The sequence below is a fragment of the Tupaia chinensis genome, unplaced genomic scaffold (assembly GCF_000334495.1).
Source record: "Tupaia chinensis unplaced genomic scaffold, TupChi_1.0 Scaffold000444_1, whole genome shotgun sequence".
In the NCBI taxonomy this organism is placed as follows: Eukaryota; Metazoa; Chordata; class Mammalia; order Scandentia; family Tupaiidae; genus Tupaia; species Tupaia belangeri.
In genome coordinates, this window is record NW_006159949.1 from 127,283 (window position 1) to 143,148 (window position 15,866).

Consider the following 15,866-nt stretch of genomic DNA (forward strand, 5'->3'; position numbering starts at 1 on the left):
ACAAAACGTTTCACAAAAAAAAAAAAAAAAAAAAAAAAAAAAAAAGAAAAGAAAAGAAAAGAAAAGAAAAGAAAAGAAAAGAAAAGAAAAGAAAAGAAAAAGCAATTAGAAAGCTATGGCCATAGTGTAGGTTCTCAGGAGATCCAGCCAAAACCCAGTGGTTGATAAAATAGGGCTCAAAGGGAAGGGGAAGGTATTCATGGTGGCACGAAGGGATGACTTAGCTATGTAGGGAAGGTTCTAGAACCATGAGAAGGCAGGGGAAAGAAGGGCAGAGATTAGATCCGGGAGCCAAGGAAGATCACAAGCCGTTCACCAGTTTCAACACTCCTGACTCCCCAGTCTCTATTCCACCCCAGTCCTCACTCGGGGACAGAAACAGAGGTTGTCCCCAAGGAAGAAAGAGAACCTGAGTTGGTCCTGCTGCAGCACCTGGGAAGGAAAGGAGGAGAGGGAGGAGAGAGAAAGAAAGACTGAGGCAAGATAATTTTGGAGAGAAAGAGGTAAGAGTTTTGAAGGTGGTAAATCTGATATCCATGTGGCCTTTTTTCCTGAGGACCACATGCATTCACAGGCCTGGAACTCTCTCTCACTAACATACACTTGTCAGTTTGCGTAGACATCCCAGATCTTCCTTTCATGCCAAATTGTGCTCATTGCAGCTGGGGGTCAAAGGCGGGCCCCCAGGCTGCTCAGAGCAGGGGGCCCTTCAAGTCTACCATGAGGGTCCCAAAGGTGTGGTTTGGCCCTTTGGAGTCTGCAGAGGTTTAGGTAGTAACAACTCACCTGATTCTAGAAAGGGGTGGGAATGGCCCTAGACACCACTGGTGTATCTCAACTTACATTATTAACAATGGTCACATCTGCTCCAGCTTCCAGTAAGATTTTAACCACCTTCTTGTGATTTAGGGCAGCAGCAATATGAAGTGCCGTGTCTCCAGCCTGAAATTAGTCAGAAGAAAGTCTTCTAAGCCCCATCTGCTCATAGGCACAGCCCTCTGGCTTTCCATCCCCTGTTTAGGGGCAGCTCTTCGAAGTCAAACTAAGATTTGCCCCAGACTGACAGGGGCCCTTTGTTAAAAGTATTACATGGTTCTACTTAAAGAGATCTTAGAACTTTGAACTGAGTTTTGAGGGCAATTAATCTGCTAAATGACCTATGCAATAACCGCTCAATTCTTTCTGAGAGGTGATACCAGAAGTCACAGAGCAGGATTAAATGCAGGGGCAAAGTAATGCTGGGCTGGGGTTGAGAGCAGTGGGACCCGCCTCACAGAGGTAGGATGATGGGCAGGAAGCCTGGGCCAGGGGGCCAGTCATCCCAGAGCTCAGGACCCCATTCTCCGCCCAAGGACACCAGAGGTCAGAGAACCGCTTGGTGTCTGAGTGCTGGATTGAGCAGGAGAAGCTGTGAGGATGGCTACTTTCGTAATCACTGGGGGACAGCAGCCCAGCTCAGCCGCCCCAGGTGGCTCTGAAGGGATCACTGGGACTCAATCCATCTGAAGGCTTAGGGTGTTCTTTGGGTGGAGAACTGAGAATGAGTATTCATGTAAGACCAGCTGTTTTCTATCTCTGAGCATACGGCCTGTAAACAAGTGTTCATCATGTCTTTATACAAGAAATATGTCTTCGCGTAATCAATTATGAAAGGGGGATAAAGATAACTGCAGCTTAGGAGCCAATTCCAAATGCAAAGACTGTTATTTTCCAACAGAATAAGATAAATAACTAGATAAATATATGAGAAACGAAATAATCCATTCTCTCTCCTGTCAGGTGATCAGGCAAAGCACCCTGATACTTTCCCCCCACTCGCCCGGGCAGCATGAAAATCCCACCACCTCTGTGATAACAGGGAAAATGTTTGATTAATTTCTAATATGGCTTTGTTGTGTGTGTTATGGGAAGCCCCATAACAGTGTGTTATGGCTTGTATAATTTTTTTGCTCCCACAAAGCTATGGCCATAATGTAGATTCTAAAGAGAATCCAAAAGTTGGTAAGAGTAGTATTCAAAAGGAAGGGGAAGGCATTCAAGGCCTCATGGAGGGGATGACCTAGCTATGCAGTACAGGTTCTAGCACCATGGAAAGGCAGGCGGAGGAAGACGGAGACAGGAACTCGATGGGTGGTGGTTGATGTCCCCCAGAATTCACGCGTTGGGCTTAGCTGCATTGTAAAGGTGTTAGGTGGAAACGTAACTCTTTGGTATCCCACGTGGGGCCTTCGGGTGTGATAATGGCATTAGGATGGGGCTTCCATGAGTTCTGGTGGGTTCACAAGGCGAGGACTTGAGGCAGCAGAAGCCATGTGGAAAGAGAGACCATACTCTGCTCTGCTTGGCTCAGAGTTCTTTCTTCTGCCATTTTGTGATGCCTTTGGACCATCTGGCCACTAAAATCCTCAGTTTTTTTCTTTATAAACCTCCCACTCTCAGATATTTCTGTTAGTAAGACAAAAAATGGACTAAAACACAGTGGTTCCCAGTCTTGGCTGCATATTGGATTCAGCTGAGGGGCACTGAAACTACTGGCGCCTGCGTCCCACTGGCAGATAGTCTGTTTCCATGGCCTGCAGTGTTGGGTGGCACACTGCAGGTGACGGTAACACACCACCAAGGTGCAACCTGGTGATCTAGAATCCACTGGGGAGGCTGTGGAGAGACAGGCTTTGATATTTTAGTAGGTCAGTGGCTACACAGACAGGGAACCTTCTAAAATACCGTCACCTGGGCCTTACCCCCCCAGAGATTCTGCTCTTTTTAACTTGGGTGGGATCCAGAAATGATATCTTTAATTCCCTTGTTGATTCTCATATATAGCCAGAGTTAGAAACTGCTGCTACAGGCTATATGATTCTATCTGAACCACAACCTGATTTTTAGAAAAAGCTCAGATTTATACACCCAAACTCAGAGGCCTCACTGAGACATCAATAAATACCAGGACAATCTTTTTTGATCCAAAGGACTATGGAAAAGCTTGCACATTTCTGTGGAAGACAGTAATAAACACAGCTTTACTTCAAAACCCTACCTTATGGCAGACATACAGAACATGTACCCAATTTTAAGGAAATAAGAAACTACCAGCTCAAATAAAAGTAAGTGGCAGGGCAAGGAACAGAACTCAGGGACTCATGAAACTCCAAATTTCTTTGCCTTTTTACTAAGTCACACTCTTCCTTGTGGGTTCCTTTTTAAAATTCATATTGAAAACACAATCTGCCCCAGGATATCCAGAAAATGTTCAACATGGGAATGTGATGATATGCATGGAAATGGTAAAGGTGTGCTTTCTATAGGAGGCCAGGTAAGCCAGGGCTGTGGGAACTCAGGGAAACACCCATGCACAGACCTGCACTGGTGGAGTCCCAGACAGGTCAGAGGGCAGTATTCCCAGCAGCCTCTGGGCCCGTCTGTGCTAACACACCTGTCAAGTAACTCTCAGGGAGGGGTGCTGGCAGCCGTGAAGAGGATACATGCACTGACCTGGTTCTTTTCATGGACAGAACAGAAAGCACTGAGGAGGAGCCTAATGATGGACAAGTGATTATAGCGCGCAGCGACGTGCAAACAGGTATCGCCTGCCTGCGGACAGAAATCAAACTCTAAGCATAGTCTCAGCAGTTACCAAACAAAACAGAAAAATGGTAAGACATATCATTGAAAAGCCGGCATAGTCTATAAAGCTATTATATAGTCTTTAGGGGTGTTGACCTGAATTGCAAGTATCTTTTTAACACAGATGCTCCACTCCAAGACCCCAGTCCTTTGTCACTGTGGTGGTTGGGGCAGTCCTGTTTCCATCCATGCAGAAGAACCATGTGATCAACCAGAATCTCTGCCTCCATGCTTATGAAAGTGGATCCCTGCTTCCCATAGACCTTTGGAAGAGGTCAGGTAAGCTCTGCATACCAGTATTTGATAAGGATCCACTGACCCCAGCCTCCCCCATAACTCAAAGGATCTTGAATAAACAATGAAGATCACAGCACTGGTTTAGAAATGGCCTTTCTCAGCATGGATTCACTGCAGTGGAAAGGCCAGGGCAGCAAGGTTAGTCAGATTTTAAGAGCACATGTGTCTCCCCATATTCAAGGAGCATCCCATTGCAGTAGCGCCCCAATAGCTTATATGGAGGAATAGCCTACGAAGCTAATGAGGAAGCAGTCAGTAGGAGCAAAAAAAAGGGCATTCAGAAAAAGTCAGGATCTTCATTTGTTTGTGGGCATGGGCCCAACGCTGCTCCCGGAGAGACAACAGCAAAACTGGAGACAGCAAGTCCTGGTGCTCTGCAGTGCTCTCCTGGTACTTTAACTGCAGCTCTGTCTAGAGCATGGCGGGGCGGCCACTCAGCAGAACTTTCTCCCCTGCATGCATAAGGAGCCGAGCTCAAAGCTGAGGTTTTGAGAGCTGCCTTCTGTGAGGCTGCTACTGTGGCAGCAGAATCTCTAGCCAACATGGCTAAGGCATGATTCATATGACCTTTCAGGCCAGGCCGCCTCTATGAACTATTGCCCCATCAGCTCATCAGAAGGACACCTCAGTTATTAGTAGGAATGTGTAACAGATCTCCCTGTAGGGCGTGCTAACAGCAGCGTGCTTTACATGGGAAAGGCTTTTCTCCTTCTTAAAACATTTACAGGTTTCTGAGACTATCTTGGCCAGACACATGCATTAAGAAATGATAAACTGAACTAAAGTGGAGCAGTGATGGGAAAAAGATGAGAGGAAAGCAGTATTTCTCAGATTCTGACTCCTCTTCTCATGCCCCTAGACAACCCCTTAGGAAATTAGCAAAAATCAAATGCTTCAGGGAAAGTCCCCCATACGCTTTGCATATTTGAATTTCTAAATGCGAATATTTCAGTTTGCTTTTGGGGTTCTTTTGCAAGGTGACATGACAGGGTGCACACGCGAGACGCCAGTTTTGTTCACCCACGTTATTTTTGAGGTCGGCGCGGGACCCGCCCAGCAGGAGGATGCGGGTGCTCTGGGAGTGGCTGTTCTGGCAGGCCAGGTGCAGAGCCGTGTTCCCTGCCTTGGAGAGAGGCAGAGAGAAAGGAGGACACATTAGCAACACGCTTCTGCACAGACCTGCTCTGGGCACGCCTTGCAGAGAGGTGATACTTACTCAGAGGGGAAAAGTCAGGACTCACATTCTCTGCCTCCTGATCCGGGGTCCCAGCAGGGTGCTTCAGAGGCAAGAACATTTAATTTGGAATCCAAAAGGCAGAAAAGCCCTATCTGTCTTAAAACCTTGGTTTCTAGTCCTCGCTCTGCCACTTACTAGTTGAAAGCCACTGGGCAGGGCTCTTCATATGCTCAGCTGGAATTCCTTACCTGTGAAATGCAGCATGACCCCCAGCCCTGAGGCTGTGAGGATGGATTCAGAGGGCCTAGGAAGACATTTTCTGAATGGTGCAATGCTGTATGCATGCACGACATTGAATTCCCTGCAGAGAGGACTTCCTCCTCCCCGACATGGACAGCAGCTGCAGCTGTAATATTCCATCAACTGGTGGAGTAAAAAAGGCAAAACTGGCCACTTCCAGGAAGTGCAAGCCAACGATAACTGTGAGTCTTTTTGAAATTGTTACCTTTTGTATTTTTCTTGAAACATCAAAATTTGAACTATGGGGAACCAGCAGTTAGCATAATGGCTATGTCGCTGGACTCCCACGTAGTTGACCACGGTTCGTGTCCTGGACCCGGTGGCTTAAAACTCACGCCGGGCGCGTGTGCGTGCATGCCCAAGATCCGGAGAGGAGAATGGAGGAGAAGGGATTGCGGCGTGACCATCCCCCCTGGGGGGTGATTTCTCGCTTTCTGTCTCTATGTCTGTCTCTGTCTGTCTGGCGAGCGCACGTGCCCTATAGCAAAAAAAAACCTCTCAAAAAAAAATTTGAACTATGAACAAGGTGCCCCACGTAACGGACAATAAAGCTGCATCTGTCACTTAGCATATGGGTTGAGACTCCCTTGTTCTTTGCATTCTACCTTCAACACACACGTCACAATGACAAGTAAAGTTCCAAATAATGGCCAGAGCGGTCTTGCAGAAAGAACCGCATAACATGACCAGAACATTTTGAAAAGAGGAATGAGTTTTAAAAAGAAGAGGAAGAGATTGAGGAAAGTTGATGTGGCCAGGTCACTTACCTGCCCCTCACAGTCTATGCTCTAGTCAGCCTGGGCAGACCTTTTTCCTCACTGTTACCTCCTGGCACATGGAGGACGGCAAGCCTGGGGGTTTGGTGAGCTCAGTGGTTCCCCACCCTCCGCTGCACATTAGAATCACCTGGGAAACTTTAAAAAGTACCTGTGTATAGCTGCAACCCTTCTAGGGACTCTGATACCCTTGGCCTGGGGGCAAAGTCTGGGCTATCCCAGCTTTTCACTGGAAGTCCCACATTTGGGAAAACCCGAGTTTCCAGAGCAAACTGGGTCAGTCAGTCACCATCCGCCTCCTTGTAGGTTTTTTCAGTTCTGTTTTGTTTTTGTTTTTCCTGTTTAAAATTTCCCAGGAGATGGGACCAGCAGATGGCATAATGGTTACATCACTAGACTCTCATGTAGTTGACAGTGGTTCAAGTCCTGGACCCAGCGGCTTAAAACTCACACTGGGTGTGCATGTTTGTGTGTACCCAAAATCCCTGGAGGAGAATGGAGGAAGGATTGTGGTGTGGCCACCTCCCAGGGGTGATTTCTCACTTTGTGTCTCCCTGGCGGCAAGCGCACACATCCTATAGCAAAAATCTCTCTAAAAAATAAATAAATAAAAATCCCCAGGAGAGCATACATGCAACCGAGTAGAAAACCACTGCTAGCTTAGTTCTCAGTAATGAAGAAGCTGCCCACAGTTTAAACACTACCCTCAAATTGTCTCCAAGTTTTTTGATTTGTGGCAGTCATTAAAATATGCTGAATAAGTAAGTAAAATAAAAGAATTTGGGGACTGGCAGGTGGAGGGGTGGTTGGAGTGGTAGACTCCTACATGGCCACCACAGTTCAAGTCCTGGATGTGGAAGTTTGGTTTTTCACTTTCCCTCTCTCTCTCTGATAAATTAAAAAAGAAGAATAAATTAAAATATAATAAATAATTCTTTAAAAAAAAAGAATTCTGATGACTATAGAAATACATCATACTAAAGTTTGTTTTGCCAGTAAGAAAATATTCATTACATGAAAAAGCATTTAGATCAAGAAACCTAAAAACCATAGATTTGGATAAACAAATTGTAGTATATTCATACAATGAAATACTACTCAGCAATGAAAAGGATGGACTCTTCATATTTGGAGGAATCTCAAATACACTATGCTAAGTGAAAGAAGCCAGATACAAAAGGATGCATACCATGTACCTGCATTTGTATATCATTTCTGAAAAGACAAGAGATCTGTAGTGGCCAGTGGCTGATGGGGTGGTGAGGGACTGCCAACAAAGGGCACAAAAGAACATTTAGGATGATACCTTCTGGTAGAGGTTACACATCTGCATATACATTGGTCAAAACTCATTGAAACAATATGACTTCATATGGAAGGACAAACTTACATATCTCAAAACCCGACATTAAAAAATGTGACTGGTGGGGCCAGCAGGTGGCATGATAGTTAAGGTGCTGGACTCCCACATGGCCAACTGTGGTTCAAGTTCTGGACCTAGTGGCTTGAAACTCATACCAGGTGCATATGTGTGTGTGCCCAAATTCCAAGTAGGCGAAGGGATTGCAGTGTGGCTATCCCCCTGGGGATGATTTCTCATTTTCCCTCTCTCTCACACTCTCTGGTATAAAAAGAAAATGTGATTACACACCAACTCATGTTCTAAACCATGCACCACATTGAAGAAATGGAGCAGCCACTGGCCTGGCAAGCAGAAGCCAGACATTATGGGAAACACTATCAATATAATGCAGAGCTTGCTTCTTTCTCTCAAGCTTTTGACCTATGAGGGAACCATAAGAGACATTTAAGTGGAAAATGATAGCACAAAAGTGTGTACAGGTAACAGGGGGGCAGCATCGTGGTAACATGGTGGTAACACGGCTAGCTCCTATGGGAAAATTCTGGGATCAGGTCCAGACACCTCCCCAAACACACGAGGCAGGTGTGTGTCCACAGTCTAGGGCTGCCTGGAGCTGGAGGTGGATCATGGTATGGGACCTGTTGGGGGTGCCTGTCTTCTCACACATGGAAGAGGGAAATAAATTTCTACCTTTTAAGAGAATCATTTTATTTTACCGTATTCATTTTATTTATTTATTTTCTTTAATTTGACCAGAGAGGAAGAGAGAGAGAGAGCAAGCGAGAGCGAGAGAGTGCCAGCTGCCAGGCCTGGGATTCAAACAATAGTCGGTCATGTGGTAGTCCAACTCCCTTAACCACCATGCCATCTGCCAGCCTCAGACATAAATTTCTTTTAAAAATTCGTTTTTAGGGGCCAGAAGGTGGTATAGTGGTTAAGGTGCTGGATTCTTGTATAGCTAACCACAGTTTGAGTCCTGGGCCTGGAGGCTTGAAAAATCTCACCAGGCAGGTGTGCGTGCATGCCCAAAATCCCAAGAAGAGAATGAAGGAGAAGGGATTGCAGGGTGGCCATACCCCCCCAAGAGGGGGGAGTGATCTCTCATTTTTCCTCTCACTATCCGTCTGTCTCTCTTTCTTTGGTGGGCACAAGTGCCCTATGGTAAAAACCTTTACAAAAATTCTTTTGTAAAATAAAGCTGGGTCTGTGCCAAGGGAGAGCTGCAAGAAACAGCCTAAGAGTTTTGAGGAAGGAGAGACCTTGGGGGCCTGGGTTGGAGTCCAGGCAGAATTGAGGACTGAGCTTGCCTCAGGAAGTGGATGACAGAGGAGACAGTGAGCCCCACTCTGATAGCACTGGAGGCACAAGCTGGGAAACAGTGCAGGGGAGAGGCTCTGGGTATAGGCTGGGGAGGGCCTTGCTACTGAGTCAGGCTAGACAGCTTTACTGGAGAGTTCTGAACAGAGGAAAGGCAAGATGAGCGGGGACTAAACTTGAGCTAGCTGACCTGCTTTGAGGTTTCTTCGACAATCCAGGGATACTGGGTTGTTGCGCATGGAGAAAGGAACAGATGGGAGACATGAAGGAAATGTCCTAGACGTGATGAAGGACAGGAGCATGGAGACAGGTGAGAATGAGCGAAGAGAAATGTTATAATCTTCCGCTGTATCCATGAGGACAAGAATAGCAGGCTTGATCACACCCTCTAACACATCACTGGGAAGAGCTGGGAAATTTCAAAAGTGGTCAAAGCCATGGGGGTAGGTTCTCTTGCTCACCATACAGACTGTTCACTAAAGAGCTTCACGTTTTCATTTCTATTTCCTGCAGCATATGTGGTCCAGAGAAGTCACTTCACTGATTTTTTTTTAATCTATCATAGTTTAATTTCCAGGGATAACCACTTCTTGGGGGAATGGCTACTCAGCAGTTCCTTCCTTTCTATTACCCTCTCAGGATCTCAGGCATATGCACACATGCACTGGGCATACATTTTTTTCTTGAAAGGTTTTTTGCTATAGGGTGTGTGTGCTTGCCCAAGAGACAGAGACAGAAAGCAAGAAATCTACAGAGGCACAAGAGATATGAGAAGCCAAGGGAAAATAGTAACTCCTCATCCTCCACAGACAGTACAATGGAAATTGTAGAAATGTCAGATAAAGAATTTAGAATATTCATAGTGCAAAGCTCACAGAAATGCAGAAGAAGAGAGACAAGGAGTTCCAGAAGATGCAGGAGAAAAGAGACAAGGAGTTCCAAGAGGTGAGGAAGTTCTTGCATGATCTGAAAGAGGAGATACACATCATAAAAAAGAATCAAACAAAATTGTTAGAGACAAAGGCTATAATACAGGAAATCAAAACCTCCCTTGAAAGTATTAAAAGCAGATTAGATCATGCCAAAGATCAAATCTCAGACATTAAAGACAGAACCTCTGACCTAAAAAAAGGTCACCAAAAAGACTGAGGGAAAATATATATGAGTAATACTAGATACCATTAAAAGCCCAAACATCCGGATAATCAGTATCGCAGAAGGTGAAGAAACTAGTAAGGGCATTGATAATCTATTCCATGAAATATAGGAAGAAAACTTTCTACACCTAGAGAGGCATTCAAATATCCAGACCCAAGAAATACAAAAAACTCCACATAGAATCAACCCAAGATCTTCTCCAAGGCACATCATAGTCCGATTGACCAAAATCGCAGACAGAGACAAGATACTAAAATTGGCAAGAGAGAAACGTCAGGTTACTTTCAAAGGATATCCCATCAGGCTAACAACAGTGGACCTCTCATCAGAAACAATGCAAGCAAGGAAAGCATGGGAAAATATAGTCAAGGTGTTGAGTGAAAAACAATTTCAACCAAGAATACTATACCCTACAAAATCATCTTTCATATGAGAAGAAAAGATAAAAACATTCTCAGATAAACAAAACCTGAAAGATTTTACCAACACCAGATCAGATCCCCAAGAAGTTCTAAAGGGAGTGTTATACCAGGAAAACTAAAGTTAACACACAGAAATAAGGGTATCAAAAACAAACAAGGGGAAAAAAACAAAACCGAGAGAGGGACTGGTGGGTGGTGTGGTAGTTAAAGGCACTGGTCTCCCACCCAGCCGACAGCAATTCAAGTCCTGGACCTGGTGACTTGCTTTCTCACTTTCTCTCTCTCTTTCACATGCAAACACACACGCACGCACACACATACACACACACACGCACACGCACACACACACACTGTCCCTCTCTGGTCAAATTTAAATAAATAAATTAATTAATTAAATTAAATAGTTCTTAAAAAAACAAACAAACAAGCAGAGAACGACCAACTTAATGGTAGGGACGAATTTGGAAAGATCAATAATAATGCTGAATGTTAATTTCCAGAGTTTAAACAGAAAGATCAGACCATAGTAACACTGCAAATTCAACAGAAGAGAGATTAGTTACATGAGACTGAACTGGTAAAATAGAATTTTATGACTTTTGACTAAAACATTACTGATTTTCTTCTATGCTTTGTTTTCCAGATTTAAGGATTTTTGTCTTCTCTTGAATTGTTGATAGTTCATCTACCTACTGTTTGAACTGAATCCAGCCTTTTTCCTGGCTTTAAGTCATAGTGAAATTTTTCTTAACCTTTTTTTATTTTGATCTATTAAAACTAAAACTGTCTTTCCTGAAGTTTAAAATGCATTAAAGAAATACCTATTTAATGACTGCAGTAAGCTATATAGTCCCAGCTATGTGCTACTTTATCGTATACTCATTCTACTCACTGAGGTTTACGCCTAAAGTCAGACATATGTTCATAGATATGAATATATCAGCTGCACTTGCTATTGAAAGTATTTAGATTAATTAAGAACTTTTGTGAATCAATAAAATGTGGGGCAAAAAAAGGCATGGAAAGCAACTGTAGATACCAGAGAATGTGGGAGGAGGGTGGGAAATGGCAGATGGTGTGAGGTAGGGAAGCAAGAGGGGAGAAAAAAAGAAGCAAAATATATAAGAAATAAGAAATCAGAAATTATTTGTTGAAGATAATACATATGGTAAAATCCTTGATTGAGCCAATATATAGTGTATTCTGGATGGAAAAATCTCATTTTATATACTGTAATGATGTACAGTGAATGTATATAAATAAACACATTTAAAATAAAATTTTAAAAAAGGTAAGAAATCACCCCCTGCCCCAGAGGGGGATAACCATGCTTTAATCCCTTCTCCTCCATTCTCCTCTCAGGATTTTGGGCACACATATACACATACCCGGCATGAGTCTGAATGAAGCCTCCTTGTCTGGGACTTGAACCATGGTTGGCCATGTGGGAGTCCAGCGACATAACCATTACACTATCTGCTGGTCCTGGGCATACATTTCTTCTTTCTTCTTTTTTTGGAGAGGTTTTTGCTATAGGGCGTGTGTGCTCACCAGACAGACAGAGACAAGAGAGATAGAAAGCAAGAAATCACCCCCCAGGGGGGAGACCACGCCGCAATCCCTTCTCCTCCATTCTCCTCTCGGGATCTTGGGCACGCACGCACATGCGCCTGGCATGAGTTTAAGCCACCGGGTCCGGGACTTGAACCGCAGTCGACTACATGGGAGTCCAGCAAGGCTGGCTTAACAGGTCTTTTGCCTGACATTGCTGATGAGAATCTTGTGTATAGATGTGTGTCCAGGAGTTTCAAGCAAGAGATATTATGGTTTCAGATCCTACTTTGTCATGAAATTGTGAACATACTCTGCATGTGTGTGTATGTCTGTGTGTGTGTCTAGGGGGCTATTTACTGCTGTCCATAGACCCCATGTTGCTGTCACCTAGAACATCTTCCTATGCAGCTGAGTTGGTAACCACCAGCCCCAAGTACAGTCACTAGCTGTGATTTGGGTGCACAAGTGCATTGTGGGAAACCCTCAGGCCCCTGTAAACCCTTGCCCTCAGACCCAGCCTGGTTGTCAAAGGACAGAAAAGAAGCAAGTCTTTTTATGACCTCTTCTTACCACTCCTGCACATATCTTGAGTTTTTAAATAAAATATACCTTTTCTTCCAGTTATTAAAAAATAATCTGTTCATTTTGGGAACTTTGAGAAAGGTACAATTAAAAAAAAATCTATCATAGTTTAACTTCCAGAAATAACGAATAATGTTTGGTGGATATTCTTTTTGTTGTTGTTAAAAGGTATTTGCCATAGGGTGCACGTGCTCATCAGCGAGAGACAGAGAGAGAAAACGTGTGAAATCACTTCCTGGGGGAATGGCCACCTTGCAGTTCTTTCCTCTCTACTCTCCTCTCAGGATCTTAGGCACGTGCACATATGCACTGGGCATGATTTTCAAGTTACCTGGTCTGGGCCTTGAAGCATGGTCAACCATGTGGGAATCTAGAATCTTGACCACCCTGCCACTTACCACCCCCAAAGCTTAATTTTTTTATATATATATAAAAATTTATGTTAAACATTGGGACACACAGTATATATGATTTTGTACCCCTCTGTCATGTTCTTTAACAAGAGCATTATCTTCAAAGCTATGATTTTAATGATATTAACTGCATTCCATTATATAAACAAACTGACTTTTGAATCCTCCTCCCCACATTTTAAAAAAATAACTACTGCTAGTATCAGCAGATGGCTTAGTGGTTACATAGCTGGACTTCCACATGGCCGGCAGTGGTTCAAGTCCTGGATTTGGAGGCTTAAAAATAACACTGGGCATGTGTGCATATGTGCCCAAAATCCCAAGAGGAGACTGGAGAAGAAGGGATTGCGGTGTGGCCATCCCCCCCCGGGGGGGGGGCGGGGGGGGGGGAGGGCAGGCGGTAATTTCTCAGTTTCTGTCTCTCTGTCGAGCACAGATGCCCTATAGGAAAAAAATCTCTCTTAAAAAACAAAACAACGAGACCAGTAGTTAGTGTAATGGCTATGTTGCTGGATTCCCATGTAGCTGACTGCGGTTCGAGTGTTGGACCTGGTGGCTTGAACTCACGCTGGGCGCATGTGCGTGCGTGCCCAAGATCCCGAGAGGAGAACGGAGGAGAAGGGATTGCGGCGTGGCCATCCCCCTAGGGGGTGATTTCTCACTTTCTGTTTCTCTGTCTCTCTTTAGCGAGCGCAAACGCTCTATAGCAAAAACCTCTCCAAAAAAAGAAAACACCACATAAAAAACCCAAAAACCAAAAAACAAAAAACAAAGGAACTACTGCTTCATGAACACCCCTATGAGTAAATTTTTACCAGTGTATTTTATTGCTTTTTAGAATAGAATCCTAAAAGGGTGGTAACTGGGCAGAAAGATTTGAGCTTCTTTAAAAAAAAATAAAAGAAATTGTCAGAGAGCACGTGTGCTTGCAGGAGAGAGGTGGAGAGAGAGGGGGAAAGGTAGAAAGCAACTCCCATGGGAAACAGTCATATTGTAATTCCTCCTCCTCCATCTCTCCATTCCTTGAGGATCTGGGGCAAGCACACGCAGCTTTTCAAGCCGCTAGCTCGGAGATTTAAACCATGCATTTGGTCACGTGAGATTCAGCAGCATAACCATCACACCACTGGCTGGACCAGATAGGAGCATTTTGTTTATTTGTTTTAGGTTTTTGCCATAGGGCATATACTTTTGCCAGGGAGACAGAGAGAGGGAAAGTGAGAAATCATCCCCCAGGAAGGATGCCCACACTGCAACCCCTTCTCCTCTGTTCTCTCAGGATTCTGTGTGAGCACAGGCACAAGCACCCAGAGCAATTTTTTAAGCTGCCAGGTCCAGAATTTGAACTGTGTTCTGCCATGTGGTCATGCCTTAACCATGTCACCTGCTGGCCACAAATAAAAGCATTTTTAAGGCTCCTAATTTGTTCTGACAAATTGCTCCCCAAAGGTAGCTATTCCTGTGACACTTTTCCCAGCAGTATCCAAATGAGCCCACTCACCATACTCTTGCTAATATTAGGTATTAGCATCTTAAAGTTCTTCTGCTGCTATGTTTTAAATGCTGGCTCTTTATTGCTATACTTTTTGTGTAAAATGATAGGGCTAGTAACCTGAGGCACTCAGGGGCCTCTCCCGTCAGCAGGGATTCAGCTCTATTGGCAGGCTTGTTTCTGACCTAGAGTACCAATCTGCTTCTAGCCTTCTCTGCAAATGAAACTTCTGGATGGGACTGACCTTCCACTTGTCCCTCTGAGCTCTCGCTCAGCTCACTAGAGGCACAGGAGGGAATCCCACAGCCATCCTCACCTGTGAACCAGGAGTCCTAGCACCTGCTGGGTCTCACCTTGTTCCTGGCAAGCACGTTGGCCCCTGCTTTAACGAGCAGCTTGGCTGACTGGCTGAAACCATGCCAGGACGCTTCATGGAGAGCCGTATTCCCATCCTAAGGAACACACGCCGGAAAAGGCACGTTACCAAAGACCTAATTGTTCTCAGTATAGGCAATATGTTACGAAGAGATTTTAAGATATCCCACAGGGCATTTTGCGACTGAGGCTCTCCTCTGAACTACCAGTTTCTCCAATCTCTCAGAAATGGTACATAATAAGAACCACTCAAGATGCACAGAACAGAAGTGAATTTGTGATGTACAATGGTTGCCTCAGACTTTAGGTCTTTGTACTCTCTGGGAGGCCCAGTGGAAAGGCTCCAGGGCCCATCCACTGCTCCAGATGAATAAAGGCAAGTCAAGACAGCATAGCGTCTATTCCTTCCCACCTCCACTGCACCCTGGAGACTGTTCTGGCCTGGCACCAGAGAGAATCCTGCAAAGACCCAGCAAAGAAATAGTTCACCTTAAGGTCCAGGGACCTGAAAGGAAGATTCTCCTCTCCTTTTTTCACTAAAATGTAATCTTATCCAATTTACCCAGAAGCCTCAGGGCCCCGAACAAATGAGCAGGCACTGAGAAAATAAGATAAATGTCCTCAATACATGGTTTTAAAATAAAGACTAAAATATAACTTGTATTAAAACTTACTACACACACATACACACACACATGAAGTAGCATTAGGTGCAGTGAATGAAGTGGGGTGGGGCCAGGAAGGCAGGAGGCAGAGACCCCCCCCACACACACACCAGACTGCCCCAGGCCTGGCACATGGCTGTCAGCCGGCCGTGTAGGTACACTCTCCAGTTACCTCTGGCTCAGGCTTCAACTTTTACTCAACCACAGCTGAGCTCTTGGAGATAGCTCACAAGGCTTACTGTGGCTGACACCCCCAAGGGGAAAGCTGCAGCCCTGAAAGTAAAAGAGTGGAGTGGAACTGGGAACGGCTTGGATGGTGTGTGGCCAGCCGGGGGGACTGACCCCAGAAAC

At 44.8% G+C, this 15,866-nt stretch overlaps 1 protein-coding gene across 4 annotated transcripts in view; it reads right to left on the reverse strand.

Annotated features, from left to right (window-relative positions):
• Window positions 1-15,866, reverse strand: part of LOC102488701 (ankyrin repeat domain-containing protein 6) — an 80,232-nt gene that overhangs the window by 9,028 nt on the left and 55,338 nt on the right. For all 4 annotated transcript variants that reach the window (XM_006155294.3, XM_006155298.3, XM_006155296.3 and 1 more), the window contains 4 exons: window positions 14,829-14,927; window positions 4,946-5,044; window positions 3,493-3,591; window positions 844-942 (listed from right to left, as the gene is read on the reverse strand). In XM_006155294.3, coding sequence (XP_006155356.1) covers window positions 844-942; window positions 3,493-3,591; window positions 4,946-5,044; window positions 14,829-14,927 — 396 coding nt within the window. The remainder of the gene's footprint in view (window positions 1-843; window positions 943-3,492; window positions 3,592-4,945; window positions 5,045-14,828; window positions 14,928-15,866) is intronic.